Here is a 20928-nt window from a genome sequence, read left to right on the forward strand (position 1 = left end):
TTTTGTGAACAATTAAAAGCAATGAACACACCTTAAAGAGGCTAAATTCACCAAAGGTTTATCGGGATGTGTTTGGAGAGAGGTTCTGTGTCTAAGACAGTTAATCCTAGTCCTGGATTACAGAGTATTTTCAATGGATTTTTTCCTTTGAAAGGAAATTATAGTCCATGATTAGCCTTAATCCCTGACCACAAAACCAACCCAGTGCACTGATCAGAAGAGAAGCACAAGCCATCTACAAGTAACTTAGCACCATCATTACTTTCTTTCCAGTATTCCACACAGCTGCAATGATTAGAGAATTAGATGCTTCAGACCACAGTGTCAGCTTTAGTCCATGATACACAGCAGAAAAGCCAATGAGATGGAAAAATTAAGACTGTCCAAGGTTGACTGGAGATAAGTTCTCCATCTGGAAGTACTCTGCAGCAAAGTTACAGCATGTTATGAATAATGAACAGCAGTACATGTAACCTCAAAATAGCAAGCATTTAGAGTAAGTAATTATTCATCAGGAAAACAAAGCATCAAACAATAAGTGCAGTGCGAGATACAACTGGAGGATGTAAGGTCACTCGAGCAAACCATGCGTTATTGTAATTGCATTCAGCCAAATGTGAAATAAAACCTGACGGCAGAAAATATCAGAGTACGGTACTTCATTAGTGTGATACATTTTTGCAAAAAAAATGTTCTGTTATGAAGTGTGAGAATGGATAACACAGCTTCCAATTCATATGCATCATCTAGGTGCTTTCTATTGAAAGGGGTAAACTTCTGATCAATGCCCTGATCAATGCATTCACACAAGTGTAAATATATGGCCACCTTACAAGTGTTCCTAGATCAGTGAATGCATGTCACAGGAATAACCTATAGTAACCTGCCACCCAAATCAGGATTAGGAATGCTGTGACCTACTTCTTGCATACCCTGGCTTGAACATCAGAGACACTGATAACAACATTCTACATTCCTTCCGGTCCTATAGCAAAGCCACTAGAAGTGTCTAAATACTAAAATTTGCTAAACTGCTCAACTGTTATGATCTTCTTTAAGGTCTGCTAGTTAACTTCTTGTTAAAAATCATACAGTAAAACAAATGACACATAATAACTAGTTAATATAGTGTCTAGCATAGAATTAGGGTATGTATACTGTACTCATCTAGGTCAGTGCTGCAAAGAGGCAAATATTAATGAACAACTCCAACTCAAGGTCTCCTTTCGACAAGGTCTCCTTTCAAGTGGAAATTCTATCTTTTTCATATTTGCCTTTTATGTCTCTGATACACAGTGAAGAAGTCAAATGATTTTTCATACTGTCTATGAATTTGCTGCCTTTCACTTATTTCAGCTTTCATTCTTAACTGCCACAATTACTCGAAAGTCACAACAAATAGGGAAAACTGTTTTTTTGGGGGGGTTTTGGTATGGAATCTCCCTTCATTTAAAAAAAATAGACTGTGCGACATACAAAAGGAAAAAGCCATTGTCCAGTGTTTCAAACGAGAGAATCTCCATCACAGCCTAAATGGGAACTAGGGCACAGCAATTCACTGCCTTCTATCACGACCATGTGAGCTGCTCTTTAAAAATGTATAATACCCTGAGTGCTTTTGGAAATGAGTATTCAAAGACTCGAAATATGGTGAATAAAAAGTCAGCTGCAACAAGTAGATCTACAGCTATATAACAGCCATTAACATGAGATATGTATACTGTTGCTATCACACAGAAACTTTGCATCTTCATTTCTGTCTTTTTTTCACTTTTTTATGTAATTTGAAAACTCTAGTTACTCTATACATTGTATTAAAATTCCATGATGACCAGATCAATAGTCAAAAATCACTGGGAAAAAATTTTTTTTCGCTAACTTCCATTTAAAGTTAAGGTTTTTTTTTATCTTCTGTAAACATTTTAAGTAAATGGTTCTTCTTCTAACTATGTTAGTAACCACTTTTGTTATACACACACACACACACACTCTGGGAATCTGGGAAGGCTTTCCATGAGATTTTGGAATGTGTTTGTGAGAATCTGTGGCCATTTATGCCATGCACTGATGATGGACAAGAAGGCTTGGCTTGCAATTGATTTTTTCAAATTATCCCAAAGGTGTTCAGTGGGGTTAAGATCAGGGCTCTTTGTAGGCCACTGGAGTTCCTCCACACTGAGCTTGTCGAACTATAACTTGGAGTTGCTTTGTGCACCGGTGTACAGTTATATTGGAACAGGAAATGGCCTTCTCCAAATTGTATATCAGCATATAATTGTCTAAAATGTCTTTGTATGCTGCAGCATTAACATTACCCTTCACTGAAATTAAATCTTAAATTCTGAAAAACAGCCCAATAGTCTCTCCTGCATTAAACTTTATTGTTGGCACTATGCATCCTGGTATGTAGCGTTCTCCTGGCATCTGCTAAACCCAGATTTATGCATTAGACTGCCAGATAGTGAAGCATGATTGAACACTCCATGTTTCTTTTGCTCCAGAGTCCAATGGCGACATGCTTTACACCACTCCAGACCATGCTTGGCCCTGTGCAAAAACATCTCAGGCTCCCGATGTACAGTTCTTGTGCTGATGTTGCCTCCAGAGGCAATTTGGAACTGTGTGTGCATTAAAGGATAGGTGATTTTTTTATCCACTACATGTTTCAGCACCTTGTGTCTTTTGTTTGTTGCTGAGCTGTTGTTGCTCCTAGATGCTTCCATTTCACAATAATAGCACTTACAGTTGACCAGGGCAGATTGAGTAGGGAAGACATTTCATGAGCTGACATGGGAAAGGTGACATCCTGTGATGTTTATTGTTACTAAACTCTTCAGTACAACCCAATATATTGCCAATGTTTGTCTATGGAGATTGCATGGCTATGTGCTGTTTATACACTTGTTAGCTATGGGTGTGGGTGAAACACTGAACTCAATAATTAGGAGGGCTATCACACGCACACGCACACACACAGCACACAACATACAAATAAAAATGTGTGTATGTGACAAATGCATCATATATATATATATATATATATATATATATATATATATATATATATATATATATATGAGAGAGAGAGAGAAAGAGAGAGAGGTTATCTTCAACGAAACCCATCATACCAAATGACAAAACTGCACAGCTGGCTTGCCTCTCTAAGGATTGTCTCAGAAAAGAAGAGGCACAGATTGAATTGTAAATGCCATGAACAAAGGGCATTTAATAATCCATACACTCATGGATTTTTGTGGAAGAAATGGAATAAGTGAGCGAGAGAGTGGACCAAGGAAGCAAGAGAGGGAGCTCACTGATATCAAGGCAAGCATGTTGCATGAAAATGAATTAGCCTAATGCATTTCTAAAAATAGCAGCTGTGCAATCCAGGGCTCCCTGAGCTATGGGCTTGTAGTCATATGGCCCTGCCAACATCCCCCTTTCCTATACGTATACCTATCTATCTATATTCTTTTCTTTCTCTCTCTCTCTCTCTCTCTCTCTCTCCTTTTTTCATATATATATATATATATATATATATATATATATATATATATATATATATATATATACATATATATATACTCTTCACAGTAGTAGTTTATAGCCATCATTATTTTACACCACTACATTTTTATTGCTATAACATATTATTGTCTTCCATTTTCCAGTATACTTATTCTGTATACTTTCTCTTTGTGTGTATTTGTGTCTGGATTAATGATATTCTGTCAGTTGTGGTCACATTTGGAGAGGTGTATCCTTCTTGTTTATCTATAAAAAAAATTGTGGTGACATAATCAAATGTAGAATGCTTGTAAAACACACTCTGCATTTTCACAGTGAAACAATAAGCTCTTTGGCTGATGCAAAAAACATTTTCACTTTAAATTGCTCTTTTTTTCTGGCTCTGTTATGTGGGTGTGGGTGTGGCAAACCTGTTCATGTAACCTCATGTAATTTCTTGTCAGCATGCAAAATGTGCATGACCCAGTTATGGCACTTAAGTCAACAAATAACATCTTCATGAGAGTATAATGCTGAACACTGGTCTATAGCAAAAAATTTTGATAACTCGCGTAGTTGGCGAGTGGAGTGACTTGTGTGCAGCGGTGGTTAGCCAGGAGATAACACTGCAGTTAAAAGCCTGGCTAACTTGTCTCCTTCTGACAGTTAAAACACAAAAGTGAACAAATGTATACCTGATAATTATATATGCATCACAGCACAATGTTACACACTAATCTGTAGCCCCCCAAAAAAACTGGTATGCTTGTCTGTCACTCCAATTTATCCCAGCACTCCAGAAAATGTAGTTTCACTGCTCCACAGACGAATCCTGGGGTGATTAATACCCCTTTAGCACATGCATTGAGCATGGTGACCTTAGAATGTGTGGCTGTTGATACTCCTGGACAGTGTAGACACCTTCATAAGGAACATGCTTCCTTTTTTTACTATTTCACTAAAATCACACTTGATTAATTTAACTTGATATATCAATTCAATACAACGTAAAATATAAATTTTCTACCAAAACTCCCTAATTTGCAAGGGATAACAAAGACTTTTAAGATATTTATCGATGCTTTACAGCTAGACTAGCTCTGTAGTGGTTTGTAAGGTTTAACACAACCACAACCATTGCAAGAAGTGACCAGGATAAACAGGAGCAAGGCTTTAGGAAGGAGACAATGGTTACCTGGAGGGCAAGAGGCTTCCAACGCACATTCTTGAGCAGAGCAGGGGTAGAGGTCAAGGTGTTTTGTGGCCTTTTCTTCAGGGTGAGAATGACACCATTGGGATCCTCACGCAATGCATTAACCAAGTTTTTCAGCTGCCAGCCAACCTGAAGAAAGACAGACACAGTGCTACAGATCAGAATTTTTGACAGATATTTTCAGATCATTCATTAATTGGGATGTTAATTTTTACAATTTTATCAGTGATCTATTGATGGCTTAACAGGTATATAAATATAAAATTTGGTCTCCTATTGGTGGTGGTCAAATCTGGATTGCCTCTAATTGGGTCCAAATCCACATAAAAACCTCAAGCCATATTAAACAGATTAAATAGAACTGTTCAGACCTCTTTATTCAGTAAAAGCACAGCACCAGCCTAAAACTTTGAATATCTGATAGAAGCCAGCTAAGAAAAGAGTAGACATTTCACAATGACACTATCAGAAAAGATTGTGCACATGTCCATGGCCACAAATGAAAAAAAGAACACTATATTGACAAAAGTATTCACTAAATCATTCAAAACAATCAATTCAGGTGTTCCAATCACTTCCATGGCCACAGGTGTATAAAACCAAGCACTTAGGCCTGCAGACTGCTTCTACAAACATTTGTGAAAGAACGTCAGTGATATTTTAACAAAGTGGACGTGATTGGGAATGTGCAGAGGTCACAAACCTTCTGCAGAATCAATTGCTACAGACCTCCAAACTTCATGTGGGCTTCAGATTAGCGCAAGAACAGTGTAGAGAGCTTCATGGAATGGGTTTCCATGGCAGAGCAGCTGCATCCAGGCCTTACATCGGCAAGCGCAATGCAAAGGGTTGAAAACAGTGGTGTAAAACGCCGCCACTGGACTCCAAAGCGGTGGAGACGTGTTCTCTGAAGTGAGGAATCGCACTTCTCCATCTGGCAATCCCATGGACGAGTTTGGGTTTGGTGGTTGCCAGGAAAACGGTACTTGTCTGACTGCATTGTGCCAACTGTAAATTTTGGTGGAGATGGGATCATGGTGTGGGGTTGTTTTTCAGGAGTTGGGCTCGGCCCTTTAGTTCCAGTGAAAGGAATTTTTAATGCTTCAGCAGACCAAGAGATTTTAGACAATTTAATTTTCCCAGTTTGGGGACGGCCCCTTCCTGTTCCAACATGACTGCACACCAGTGCACAAAGCAGCTCAATAAAGACATGGATGAGTGAGTTTGGTGTGGAAGAACTTGACTGGCCTGCACAGAGTCCCAACCTCAATCCGATAGACCACCTTGGGTATGAATTAGAGCAGAGACTACAAGCCAGGCCATCTCGTCCAACATCAGTGTCTGCCCTCACAAATTGCGCTTCTGGAAGAATGGTCAAAAATTCCCATAAACACATTCTTAAACCTTGTGGAGATTCTTCGCAGAGGAGTTGAAGCTGTCATAGCTGCAAAGGGTAGGCCAACATCATATTAAACCCTATGGATTAAGAATGGGATGTCACTCAAGTTCATATACATGCGACGGTAGACGAATGAATACTTTTGGCAATATAGTGTATAAGACAATCAAAAAACCAGTAAGACAATCTTAGTCAGGACAGCCACATACGGGGAAATATTTTTCTCACCTAACTCAACCAGGCACGTCACACATGACAAGAGGCAGATGGCGCAGCTCAAATCCCAGACCAATGCCCAGTCAGACAGAAGACTGCACTGACAGAGTCCAACTGTTCCTATGATGTATCATCATCTTTGAGCCTTTCTAGGTCAGTCTGACTACAATGGTGCATTTCATCAAATGAGAGCACGCACATATTAATATCCAAAGCTTCAAAACCTGCTTCTGTCTAAATCTATTCTTAAACTATAAAACACATGAATCATGAAAAACTAATTAAGCAGTTTCTCATCATAAATGTCACACATGTACAATGTCTGCATTTGATGGTCACTGATCATCTACACTACTGTGTTGGAAATCCTATATTAATAGAGAAAATTTTTCATTTTCTCTACTCAAGCTCACCTGAATTAAAGCTGCACTATGTAAGATAAATTAAAATAAGTAGTTTTCCTGGAGTCAAAAAAAAAACGTGTAAATATGGTGCTGTGTGCTGGGCTGCTGACTTCGACTGGGGATGTCATTGGATGTTGGAAGGAATACTTTAAGGATCTTCCCAATCCCACCAACAATCCTTCCCTAGAGGAGGCAGAGCTTGGAGATCCAGGTGAGGGTCCGTCTATCACTCGGGCTGAGGTAGCCAAGGTGGTTGGAAAGCTACTTGATGGCAGAGCACCGGGGGTAGATGAGATCCACCATTCCTGAGGGCTCTGGATGTTATACGGCTTTCTTGGTTGACACGCGTGAACATCTGGGGCGGTCCACCTGGAATGGCAGACTGGGTGTGGTCCCTCTTTTTAAGAAAGGGGACCAGAGGGTTTGTTCCAACTATCGGGGGATCACACTTCTCAGCCTACCTGGTAAGGTCTATGCAAGGGTACTGGAGAACGAGTCTGACTGATAGTCGAATCTCAGCTACAAGAGGAACAATGCGGGTTTCACCCTGGTCGTGGAACACTGGACCAGCTTTTTATCCTCACCCAGGTGCTAGAGGGTGCGTGGGGGTTCACTCAACCAGTCCACATGTTTTGTGGATTTGGAGAAGGCATTTGACCGCATCCCTCAGGGATCCTGTGGGGAGTGCTTCGGGAGTACAGGGTGAGGGGCTCATTGTTATGGGCCATTCAATTCCTAGAGCAGGAGCTTGGTTTTATAGCCAGCAGTAAGTCAGATTGGTTTCCAGTTAGGGTTGGACTCCGCCAGGGCTGTCCGTTGTCACCGATTCTGTTCATAACCTTTATGGACAGAATTTCTCGGAACTGCCAAGTGGTGGAGGGTGTCCGGTATGGTGGCCTCAGGATTTCACGTCTGCTTTTTGTTGATGATGTAGTCTTGTTGGCATCATCAGGCCGAGACCTCCAGCTCATTTGCTCAGACAAATTTGCAGCGAAGTGTGAAGCGGCTGTGATGAAAATCAGCACCTCTAAATCTGAGACCATGGTCCTCAGTCGGAAAAGGGTGGAATGCTCTGTCCAGGTCGGGAGTGAATTCTTGCCTCAAGTGGAGGAGTTTAAATATCTCAGGATTTTGTTCATGAGTGAAGGAAGGATGGATCCCTTGCACGTGGATGGCCTCTGGACACCTCTCTAGGGAGGTGTTCCAGACATGTCCGATGGGGAGGAGACCCCAGGGAAGACCCAAGACACGTTGGAGGGATTATATCTCTCGACTGTCTTGGGAACGCCTCGGTATCCCTCCGGAAGAGCTGGAGGAGGTGGTGGGGGAGAGGGAGGCCTAGACCTCTTTGCTTAGGCTGCTGCCCCCGCGACCCGGACTCGGATAAGCGGATAATGATGGATGAATGGATGATATCCAGTAGTTGAATGTAACATCAGGATCCCTAATCAGGATTTTTGTTCCCCCTCCAAATAAGCGCAACTGATAACAACGACTTCCACAAACCATCTAAATTATATACATTCCTAACTGGGAATCTTAATATGTGTTAACTGCATCTGTGTTTGGGTGGTTTTGTGAAACTGAAACTTAGTTGGAAAGCCTTACTTTTACTTTTCATAACCTGGGCATCACTGGATGTAGTGTCAGGCAGAGAGATGAACCGTTTTTGCAAGAGGACAAGAAGAGAATAGAGAGATTGTTTGGCGTCTGCATTTTTCAGCAGGGGACGCTTTGACTATGGGAGGCAGAAGGTGTCATCAGCGGATTGAGTATGTAAACTAGTTTCATTTGACTGCAGGCCATGACAGTCACTGCTCAGCTCTGACCTTGGCACTGGGGAAGTGATGAAGTGTCAGAAAGGGCCAAACACAAAAACTAGCCATGAGGGGCCAGTCTGAGCTCTGGAGTTTAGGCAGAGGGCAGTGGCCCAGCTGAACTTCAGCATGATCAGCTGCTAGTTATTTACAGTGGCATTCTTCAGTGGTCTTCAGCAGCAATGATGTATGATGGCTATATTCTATTCAGCTGTTCAAATCTGACTTTGAAGACTTTATTCATGTTTGAATTTACATTTAAAATTTGTTTACAGGAAGACCAGGTTGTACACATTCAAAAACGACAGATGAGGTTTTAGATGTAGAAGTCAAGCTATTGTTGTTTTGATATACTTGATTTAAATGTAATTACACAATTACATAGTTAGATACCTAAATATTATATTCATTTTACATTTTGCATTACTAAACAACACCATATGCACATCGATAACTTTCCTTAAATTACAATAAAACAAATAATCTTCTCTGTAGAGAAAACACACTTTTGCCTCTATGCTTCTTTCAATGAGTTTAAAATGACAAATAATTACTAGAAAATAACATGCTTTTTAAATAAATTTTATTATATCTATGACTTAAAGAGGAATTTTTAAAGTTTTCTACATGATGCTTAGTTAACATGTAAACAATTGATTTATGTGAAATGTTTCATTCTAGAGAAATATATTTACAGTGGTGTTAAGAACCAGATGACTGACAAATTTAGTGGCGCTAAAAGCTACATCACAAAAAGATATGACTAAATAATACGAAATTATTACAAAATGTGTTACCTGAAAACTCAGCCACTGTTTGACAATAGGCTTGGCATAGAGTTTTGGCCTATAATCCAACCATTCATGACAGAGGTTTTTCTGGATCACTACTTTACTATTATTAACATTACTATAAAAACATAAGACATATAAGTTTACAAGTTAGTACATAAAATAGCTATATTTCATTGTAGTCATCATGACCCCTGGTCCCTATCACCACCACTGTAAAGAAAATTCAAGCTGCCCACCCTTGGCCACCCCTGGGTTTCATTCCTGTTCTGTAGCTCTATTTTCCTTCAAACTTTATCCCCAACCCTAGTTGCCTCCACCTGATCCATCTTTTACTGCCTTTAGTCACTGATTAGCTGAACTCTGTGTTAGATTTAGATCAGAGGGGACAATTCTATGAAGATTTTTCATTCTTACTCTTTATTTATTATTCCTCCTAGAGTGTACTGCACCACAAAAGTACTACAAAGTGACATTAGTTATACATATATACAGTAAAAATATACATCAATCAGGCATAAAATTATGACTTTGTTTCTACGGTAATTGTCTATTTTATCAGATCGACTTACTATAAAGGAGCACTTTGTAGTTCTACAATTACAGACACACATCTGTTTCTCTGCATACTTTGTTAGCCCCCTTTTACCCTGTTCTTCAGTGGTCAGGATCACCATGGACCCTCACAGAGCAGGTACTATTTGGGTGGTGGATCATTCTCAGCACTGCAGTAACACTGACGTTGTGTTAGTTAGTTGGTGTGTTAGTGTGTTTTGTGCTGGAAAGAGTGGATCAGACACAGCATTGCTGCAGTGTTTTTAAACACTGTGCCCACTCACTGTCCACTCTATTAGACACTCCTACCTTGTCAGTCCACCCTGTAGATGCAAAGGCAGAGAAGATAGCTCATCTGCTGCTGCACATATTGAGTTGGTCATCCTCTAGTTCTTCATCAGTGGTCACAGGATGCTGCCCACAGGACGCTGTTGGCTGAATATTTTTGGTTGGTGGACTACTCTCAGCCCAGCAGTGACAATGAGGTGTTTAAAAACTCTAGCAGCACTGCTGTGTCTGATCCATTCAGACCAGCGCAACACAAACTAAGTCAGTGTTACTGCAGTGCTGAGAATGATAAACCATCCAAATAGTATCTGTTCTGTGAGAGTCCATAGGGGTCCTGTCCACTGAAGAACAGGGTAAAAGGGGGCTAACAAAGTATGCAGAGAAACAGATGGACTACAGTCTGTAATTGTAGAACAAAGTGCACCTATATAGTAAGTGAAGCTGATAAGATGGACATTGAGTGTAGGAGATGGTGATAAAAAACAAAACTTTTTTTTACATATTTACATATTATTTTTTGTTTAATTTATGAAACAATTTAACATCTCATGTTGAAGCATCCTATTTCATGGGTCATCCATTATGGGATATGAACAGTTTTACACTTTTACACCCATTTTACATTTTTACACTCACAACACATACTCAACCTTGTAACACTTTCACTCCTATAAAAATATCAGAAGTATTCACAAGCCACATGTTCAACAGGAATGTGCATCATCTGAATTTCTAGAAGATCGTCTGAGGTCAAAAAGAAAGTTATCTGATTCTTTTCGATTTATTCTCAATGATACTGAAATATTGGCTGGGTCGCTTTGAAAACTCAACCCTGTTAAATAAATTATAGATTGATAGTAAGTTATTCATATAAAAACCCTGTTACTAGTAGATTAAAAGCAAATTATTCATCAAAAAAATTCAAATGAATCATTAGGTTGTCCTTAATGTCATCATACTATTAGCATAGTTAACCACATTTAGTGTATTTTTATTTTTTTTTTTATTCTAGGCTCAAAATAGCCTGTTACTTTCAACCCTGATACTCATTAAATGCACTGTCACCACTGTTTTATATCAGTGGTCACCAGCACTGCTCGTGTAGATCTACCTTCCTGCAGACTTCAGCTACAACTCTAATCAACCCCAATGGATTCATCTAATTCCTTCCTTTAGAAGCATTCATTTGGCTGAGTGAATTGTGCATTTGGTTTTGAGGAGAAACCTTCAGGTAGATCTATATGCGGAGGTTTAGGGGCACTGGTTTAAATGGTTAAATGTATGTTTTCTTAGATTCCATACTGAAAAAGTACAAAAATGTACAAATTTTTTAAGAGTTACAAGGGCTAAATGGCATTCTAATGATGAAATCACCCTTATACTTCAGGCAGTATAAAGTAATATCTAAAATGTAAATCATAATAACACGTGCTGGAGAGGGAAACGCACCCAACAAATTGCTGCTTAATTAGTAAGGAACAACAAAGTAAAAATTTCCACAGGGCCTCCTTTACAGTCAGGTGCTTTTGGATACATGAGTGCATTATACATACATATATTCATGTGAGTGTGTGTGTGTGTGTGTGTGTGTGTGTGTGTGTGAGCGCATGCATGCATACAAGTTTGCCAAAACACAGTGAACTGCATTTCTTTTTTAAAGCCATCACATAGTTTACTGTATTCATAATTTATTTTGACAAGAACGCTTAGCCAGCATGTACTGCGAAAATGAAATGCATGGAGCAGGGTGAGATCATCCTGCAGAGTTTAGTTCCAACCTTAATTTAACATAGCTAATCAAAATCTTTAGGGGAATTTGAATTTTAGAGCCAGGTATGTTATCTACTGATTATTTTTAAATTCATACAATAAAAATAATCTCTACAAAATTTTAAGAAATTTTCCTTTATCATGATTCAAACTGCTAATAAACCATTGCTGATTCGTCAAGAAGGTAAATATTAATTTATGGGTTACACTGACAAAAGCAAAGTAAAACTGAGGTAAGAGGTGATTTGATAACCTAGATTCTTCTTTACATCAAATTGAGCTGTGATACTTCATTTTAATTTGGATTAACAAAGGCCTTAATCTGCAATTAAAATCTTCCGTTACTTTTGTATGTCATGATGGATTCAGCAGTACAAATAAACAGCAAAAGTTACTCACAACACTCATCATTATTTTATACTTTTTTCTTCCTTGTTGAGTAAAAAACTAGCATTGGAGCTGCATCATAAACAGTCTACTTATATTAGACAACTCAACTGCATAAATTGTACAAAAATCTGTTGGTAATTATATGTTGATTTGAGAATACCTTTAAATTCATGTTATGTCTATATGTTGACTATTTTCTCTGTTTCCATCAGTACAGTAATGCTAATTAGTTACAACTTCTGTATGGGGACATTAAGCTAATGGTGGTTTAAATTGATATTGACACAGTGGGTCCAATTCTACATATAAAAGTTCAAACATGTGAACCTTCTAAGACAATCAAGAAAAAATTCTTTACTCAGTGTGTTGCAGTTTTATACTTAATGGTTCATAAACGCTCAAACCAAAGATAAACCGTGAATATTTTTTAGTTCCTACTAGCTTGTCAACTTTGGCCTAGAGAAACAAAGATGCTTTCTTACTTAAGGTATATTTAGTGTGTCTTTGGCCTTTTACTTTATTTACTATAAGCAATTTGTAATTTCAAACATACGTGGATTAGTGAGATCCTGCTGGTGTGGTTACCCTCACTCCAGTGTCGAACCCAAAGCCTGAGTGCTAATAGCACCCCCTTTTGGAGAATCCTCAGCCTGCTAATCATCAGTGATTACAAAACATTTCCCTGAGGTATTCTGCATCTAAGAAAGCTCCCAGGTTTCTGTGTAGTATCCCGCTTTTGTTTTGCTTGGAGAGGGAGAGATATTTTCTGTTTTACAGATAATGCCTTTGCACATTTAAACCAAATCATCTGGAAGTTATTACCTAGACAAAGCTTAAATCTGAGTTTAAGGTATGGAGCAACAGGATTGAATTTAATCTAGATTTATTGTAATATTAAAATTAAAGAGTTAAAAGGATGGTTTAAATGTTTTCCTGATTATTTTTGAACTAAGTAATGTGGAACTGTAATACACAAACCTTGATTTAATCCAAGTTTCAATTTAAAGTTTATTGCAGTAGTTTAAAATCAGTTCAAATGAATATTTGACGTTTGTACATATGCAGGACTGCTAGGAGCCCCTCAAGTACAGCCTATGGATTTTCAACACATGGTTTATGAAGTTTTGTTAATGTGATCTTGAATGCTTAGCAAAATCATTTGAAGACGTCAATTTGCCACTAATAAAATTCCATCTGTCCATTTTTCTCATACTGAATAAGATTATGATTTGGTAGCAGTTGGTGGTCTCACTAAAGTGTGAAAAAAGGTTTCAACTGAAGTGATCAAAGGAATAGTGCTGTGAAACCCTAGACTCTGTTCCCCTGTGGAAAGGGAATAGAGACGCTCCACAACAGTGATAATAGCCTAATAGTGGGCTTGAAGATGAATTAGCTTTAGTGCTATGAGATGATGCTCTGTCATCCTTCCCTCACCTTATCCCAAAGGTACTACACGCACATCAATCTACGGTCCACAGTGCTGAAACTTCCTGCTTTACACCCCATGCCTCCCTCAACAAGACAGCCAAGTAGCGCCAAAATGCTAACATGCCAGACTTGTAAAAAGTTCACAGTATTATCATGCATTTAGGGCAGTACTAATTGTCAAAGGTGATGGGCTTTATGAATATGGATGTATCCATGGCCCCTGTTCTTTAGTGATAGTTGGTGTGTGTTTATCAGCTAAAGAAATGCAAATAAAAACAACTAGTTCAAGGATAAAATTGAACCATTTAAAGAGAAATTAGCATTTAAATGATTTTGGACTCATCTAACACGCCTCTGCTTGAAGTGGGCACATTTTCAGGTGAAATCAATATAACTGGCCTTGTGCTAAGCTGTACTGGTTACAAAAGCAAACCAAAGAAAAATTAACATAATGGTACAACAGATGAGTACTTATGTTCCCATTCCAAGGACAAAGATAACCATGTATCTGGAGTCCTGCAAATTGCAACATTTACCTCTTTACTAAACAGCTAAAATCAGTATTGATTTAGATGATGATCAACAGAGGATTGTGATTTTAAATTTTCAAAACAGCTAAGTGTCCAGTAAGCCATCCAGCTGGACATAAACCAATTAATCCAAAACTATAGATTGCTGTGAAGTCCTTTTGTTGGTCTAGCTGCACTCCAATATGCCGCTGTTGTCAAACTGTCAGAAAAAATGGCTTGTATGATCTGATCAGTGGTTCATATCATGAAACCTTTCAGAATAACAAAGTTGCATTGTCCTATTCTACAGCAAAACTTTCATGTAACTAGTTGCATGTTGTCTCCAATGCAATTTATAACTTAAAGGTTTCACAAAAACAAAGTTGCATGCAACACATTCAACTACTCCACCTATAAAAATTCAACCAATAAAAAAAACTCATAATTTTTTGACATATCACATAGATCTCACTATATGAAGACATCAGTGAGATGTTTTTTACTCCTTTGCAGCATTTTTATGGTCTTGGTATATATTTCTTTCTGAGCACTGTCTTAAATTAGGGAAAGATAGAAGTAAATGAATTCAGCTACATATATCATGATAACAGCAGGCTAACAAAGAAGAAAAAAAAACTAAATAAACAATAATAAACATGTTTAAAGAACTGTAAGCAATAGCTGGCTAGCTGGACCACCTGGTTACAGAAATGTTAGCTTTGAGAAATTCATATGTGTTAACATTGCTCAGGAAAGTAACAAAATAAAAAACTACTAACCTTACATAAGCCATTGGGGGTCTCTTTTTCAACTGCCCAGTAAAACAGCTTCTGTTTTCTTGTCTTCTTATAATATGTCATTTGATTTGATCATGTGCTGTGTTATCTGCATTTTGATTGGCTGTTTCATACAATTTGTTCCATGAAGCTGAGAAGCTTGCATCCTCTTCAAATGAAGTGCAGGATGTATTTATGCAACTCAAGTGCAATTTAGTTTGAGGTAAGTTTTAAGCAAATACATTTTGTAAAGGTTTTTTTTTTTTTTTGCAAGTGTGTGTGTGCGCGTGCGTGTGTGTGTGTGTGTGTGTGTGTGTGTGTGTGTGTGTGTGTGTGTGTGTGTCTGTGTCTGTGTGAGAGAGAGAGAAGGCAAACAGTCATACTCACCACAGTCTGGTGATTGACCTGGATGACCTCATCGCCAGCGTGGATCTTTTTGCACTGGTCAGCAGGGGACTGGAGGGAAACAGCGAGGGAGGCCAGATTAGGGAAAACATGCACTGATTTCCTTTCTACTTATTCTGAGTGAGTCATGATTAGTACTCCCAGTACACAAACTCTGAACTGGCAGAGAGTCCTAGTGGGAAATGAGTTCAAAGATGGATTCTGTACTGCTATTCTTTATCTTGTAGTGTAGAGCTGACTATAGCAAAAAAAAAAAAGAAGCAAATATGGAGCATGTCCCATTACTTATGAAATAAACTGTATACCTCAAAACATTTGTATAATTTTTTGAACATTTCACTAGTTATTTTATTTATTTATTTTTTCCAAATTGAACTCCATCTGATGAGTTGTGCAATGTTTGGCAATGAAACAGTATACTATGCTCAGCTAGGCTGCAAGCTTTACTCAAAGAAATATCCATATCCTGGGTTTAGGAAAGTATTTTTCTGTGAAACTGTTCAATTTTGCAATGGGGATATTATTTATTTAGTTTTGTTTGTTAACTACCTAATTTTTTCCCCAATGTTGTAATAATTTTTGTTAACAATAATAACCCTGATCCACACATAGCATTCCAATGTTTTAACAAATCTATGCATTTCTACTGTGCTGTTGATTACACTGGGCAGTACAACAATAAGTGGTAAGTAATGCTATTGGCAGTTGCTGAATTCCATGTTTTACGTTTAAAATATGTGAATATAAACTTCAAATTGTAAGCTTAAATCATTACACTCTAGCAATGGAGATGTCTAACAAAACTGTTCGTTTCAAGTTTTATCCAACTTTGGAGCAACACAGGTAAAAAAAGGAATTAATAAAATAAAAGAGCTAAGATACACACATACACACACACATATTTTATATATAATGTCGGTTGCCCCTTTTTTTATCTAAATTTCATGATGAATGAACCCAAAGAAACAGCCTAAAATGACTTGGAAAAAAATCTGGTTCCATTGACTTTAATTAAAAGTAGGTTTTTCCTTCTCCTGTGAAGTTATCCTTTTGGAGACACAAAGTTTAAGATAAGCTAATATGTGTGTATATAACCTAAATATGTGTGTGTGTGTTCTGTGTGTGTGTGTATATATATATGTATATATATATATATATATATATATATATATATTTTTTTTTTTTTTTTTTTTTTTTTTTTTTTTTTTTTGTACTTCTAGTATAAAGAAAAATTGGATTCCATAGACTGAATGTGAAATGTATGTGCACATATGCGCTTCAGTAAGGTGGTCCACTTGTTAAACTCTTGAGTGCCTCTCACTCTCCTTCACCCCAGAACACTGGGCTTTGTCTCCCAGGTAACCACAGGGTTGCGTAGCAACAGGAGGCAGTGCCTCAGCTGCAAGGAGCAGCGAGGGGTTGATGGCGGACGTTCTGCCTCGGGGAGGATGGAGATGCAAGCTGTTTAGGTGGAATCACTCTATCGCACTCAGCCGACTCACTCAGCTTCAATTAGCCAGTCAATCAATCAAGAGTTGTAAATTCAGCCAATGGACAATCTTCCTCTTCTATATTCCTGCCCACAGCATTCTTATCTGTGCATTGGTATCCACTTACCATACATAGCATCAGGACTGGCACTTGCTTAGCTGGAACCCGTTAGTATGAGCTAATTTCCACAATGCTAATTTCCTCCTACTAGTTTAACTTTTTAGTAAAATATTCATTAAACAGAAGAACCTACAACCCATTCTGCTACATCATGCATCCATGCATTGGTATCTGCTTACTGCTCACTGTACATGACATTAAAAGAAAGCTTTGGCACAAAAATAAGATTGCAGTTTTCCACAGTGCAGCCACTGCTGCAACTGCAGCACCACATTTTCGTAGGTTTGTTGTTATTTGAGATGCAACTTCTAACTGTCTTACAGTGACCAAGCCTTAGCTATTGTTGGCATAACACTACATATTGGTGTATGGATGTTTTACAGCATGCCCCTGTACTCCACAACCTTCCGGTGTTTAAAGGCTAAAATAGTACTATTTTTTCTATATTTTCTATTTGTTATATTTAGTTTAACAAAATTGTAATAGTTGCCATTTTCTTATATCTTTTTTTAATGAGTTTACGTAGTGTATCAAAATTTAGACAGCAGACGTCTTATCTGAGTGAATACATTTGGGATAAATGAAAATCATATTGCATTCTAAACCACAATGACAATGATAAGACTTCTATTCACTTCTAGTGTTTGTTAGCCTTGTACCTCTGACACTAAAGAAGCAAAATTTGAACACCAAACATGTCTTGGCTGATCGGCTACTTTTTCGGTAAGTGGAAAACTCTGTAAATCGGATTTTTCATCAAACAATTCTTTTCAGTTTTGTATTTGCTTAGAAGGGAACATTAGGCATGAACTAATCTAGCATGAACTTAATGCTAATCAGGCTATGCTAGTTTTCAGTCATGATTAATACTCTTTAATGAAGTATTGCTTTAAAGGAACAGTCTTTCAGCTACATTGTGCATCTTGCAAGACCATCCCTGGCAAATTCATGGTTCATTTCAAATGTGTCCCCATTCACACTGCTTCCCAGTAGTGACCTCACTACATTACAGCCCTGCCCCTCCATTAAAAGGTAACCAGTGTGCATTTACACTAATCTCCTCACACCAGCCTCGCTGTGGCGATTAAACTGTCGGCGCGAAGAGACAGCTTTGGCAGTATCAGCAAGGGTGCCAAGCACTCTATTGCAGTCTCTCTCACAAGTGATGCCATCAGGCTTTACACACACACGCTTACCCACCCACCCACCAGGCCCATTATAATACCCATGAAAGACTTGCATGGTTCCCTGGCAGCAGCACCGCCATCGCAGGGCTGGAACTCTTCCCTGGCAGTGCCTACTGTGTGCCAGCCAGCCATGGATGTGCAGCAGCACCTGTCCCTGGCAGACCCCATCTGGCTCATATGGGTTTATTAATGGAAGTGGAATGCAGGGGGAAATGGACAGTGAGCTAACCACAAGGACACGTGCCAAATTGGACCATGGAGGGCCAGCCGATCATGTGATGATGTAGCGTGACCTCAGTCTATGGCGCAATCAGGGTTCACCGATGTGGTCACTAAGGTCTATATCAGAGAACTGGCTAAAGGCAAGATTGTCTCTGACGAGCCCAGAAATAGACTTGACATCAGCGTCTACTTAGATAGCCTTGAGGAAGAAGCAGTAAAGCCACTGGTCTCAAAACAGGGTAATATCTGTTTCAAAACATGCACAGATCCTTGTTTAACCCAGCATTTTAAGCTGTAATCCACACTGGCAAGGACTGCATATTGTGGCTTGCCTAAATTCTACAGTTTAATCAGTGTTTTTGAGATTTAGATTGATAAAAAATATTGCTCTTGCCCATCTAAACTAAAAGTCTGCTTTGCACTGTTTCATTAAAACCCTTTAAGTTGAATTAAACCAGTTATATTGCTTTGGTACTATATGACAGTTTTTTTAAGTTGAACTTCATTCCCAAACTGGTGGTAGTTATAAAGGGCCTGTTTACACTTTGCCGCAAGAAAAGCCAGCTATAAACATCCCAGAATGTATTGTGATTGGATTACTGAAATAATCAAACCACTTTCGGAGGTTCTAAAAGACGACCCTTGACCACACGAAACGTTTCGTTATCCATGTAAAAACATGAGAGGAAATGTGTCTGCCAAGTTACAAAAGTAAAATTGAAATCCTTGTGTTAATGTGATGTGATGTTTCCACAAGGGGAAAACAAAATCGGATCTCATCTGGAAAACTAAGGATGCATTTCCAGAAAAGTGCAAATGGAATACAGCCAAAATATGTGGACAAAACACTTGATGCAAAGCATTAATATGCTGAAAATGTTTTGAAGCATCTGAAATATGTAGGACAACAATTCACCTTAATTCACCTTTTTAATTAAAGTCAATGGAACCAGATTTTTTTTCCAAGTCATTTTAGGCTGTTTCTTTGGGTTCATTCATCATGAAATTTAGATAAAATTAAAAGGGCAACCGACATTTTCAACACATGTCAAAAACTGGAAAATGACAAAAAAATGGAGATACAATGTTTTGTTCAGACAGCAGCAATATATATACCATGCATGCTTTTATTATAATAATCATAATAAAAGGCTGGTATTACAGTGCTGTTCAAATGTTCCTCCCTTCTAAAAATACAAAAGTTTAGTATTAAATTTGCAGAAAAATCTCATATTGAAGTTGGTTCCTGCTATAGAATGTTTAATTATTTTTACTTAGTAAATGAATGAAACAAGTCATTTGACCAGGGACATTCAAACCTTTGCATATGAATATATAACTCACAGTTCAATATGTTGGTGTCGTAATGCAGGGAATAATATCAACATTGTAAGAATGTCAGCAGTCATGCCACAAAGATATGATACACAGCCAACAATCAAGTCCTTGTTCCCTTTTTATAAATTCAGAAATATATTATGTTAGTGAAACAAAACAAAACCACAAATGGCAAGTGTGGATTTTGGGACAGGTCGAAAACAGATCAAACAGCCCCCATCTTTCTCTTTTCATCAACTGACATGGGTTTGAAGTGAAGCTAATCATAATGAAGCTTTAATGAAAGCTGAGTTCACTCCACCCAGAAAACAAGGGCACACATGAAACCTTCTGTCTGTGCAAACGAGAGGAGGCAGCTTGGCAGCGCTGGAAGAGGGAAGCTTGGCGGAAGTGTCGGAGAAGTGCTGCCTTGCCCTCGGCCCCGCATGTGTTGTTTTCTCACATGTCGTTGCGAGGGCTGCTCTTAATCTTTCATGAGCTTCCTTTCTGAGTGCTGCTGTCAGCAGCTAGCACTCCCCCTTTCTTTCCCACTATTTGGGATGTAGTCACTTACGTTTTCTGTGGTGCCTGTGATCACGTGAAGCCCATCGTATGTCGACTTGATGTACATGCCCTGGAGATGGTGATAGCGTTGGTGAGGGAGAGAGGATGAAAGTGGTGTTACACAAAATACAAAAAAGGTGCACAACGCAAAAAAACAAAGCAATGGATACAGACACTTGGCATCTGTTAAGGTACAATTTGAGAAAGTCATCTTGTAGCCCTGGACCCATCAGTTACCAGCCAGTGGGTTAGATCCAGCCTGTGAGCAAGTTTCAACAGGCCTCAAGCTGTCCCCCAACACATTTTCTGTTCTATTAAAATTAAGTACTGGGAACTGTCATATCACTGAATCCTACTGAAATGTCCTACTACATACAGTGGGGAAAAAAGTATTTAGTCATTCACCGATTGTGCAAGTTTTCCCACTTAAAAAGATGAGAGAGGTCTGTAATTGACATCATATGTAGACCTCAACTATGAGAGACAAAATGAGGAAAAAAAAGAAATCAGAAAAATCACATTGTCTGATTTTTAAAGAATTTATATGCAAATAATGGTG

General features: G+C 38.4%; 1 protein-coding gene across 2 annotated transcripts in view; it reads right to left on the reverse strand.

Moving 5' to 3' along the window:
* LOC108430901 (connector enhancer of kinase suppressor of ras 2-like) overlaps nucleotides 1–20928 on the reverse strand; it is a 132592-nt gene that overhangs the window by 38243 nt on the left and 73421 nt on the right. For both annotated transcript variants that reach the window (XM_017703718.2, XM_037540708.1), the window contains exons 7-9: nucleotides 20380–20439; nucleotides 15451–15519; nucleotides 4703–4849 (exon numbers count right to left, since the gene is read on the reverse strand). In XM_017703718.2, the coding sequence (XP_017559207.1) occupies nucleotides 4703–4849; nucleotides 15451–15519; nucleotides 20380–20439 (276 nt within the window). The remainder of the gene's footprint in view (nucleotides 1–4702; nucleotides 4850–15450; nucleotides 15520–20379; nucleotides 20440–20928) is intronic.

The sequence above is a fragment of the Pygocentrus nattereri genome, chromosome 8, assembly GCF_015220715.1.
Source record: "Pygocentrus nattereri isolate fPygNat1 chromosome 8, fPygNat1.pri, whole genome shotgun sequence".
Taxonomy (NCBI): domain Eukaryota; kingdom Metazoa; phylum Chordata; class Actinopteri; order Characiformes; family Serrasalmidae; genus Pygocentrus; species Pygocentrus nattereri.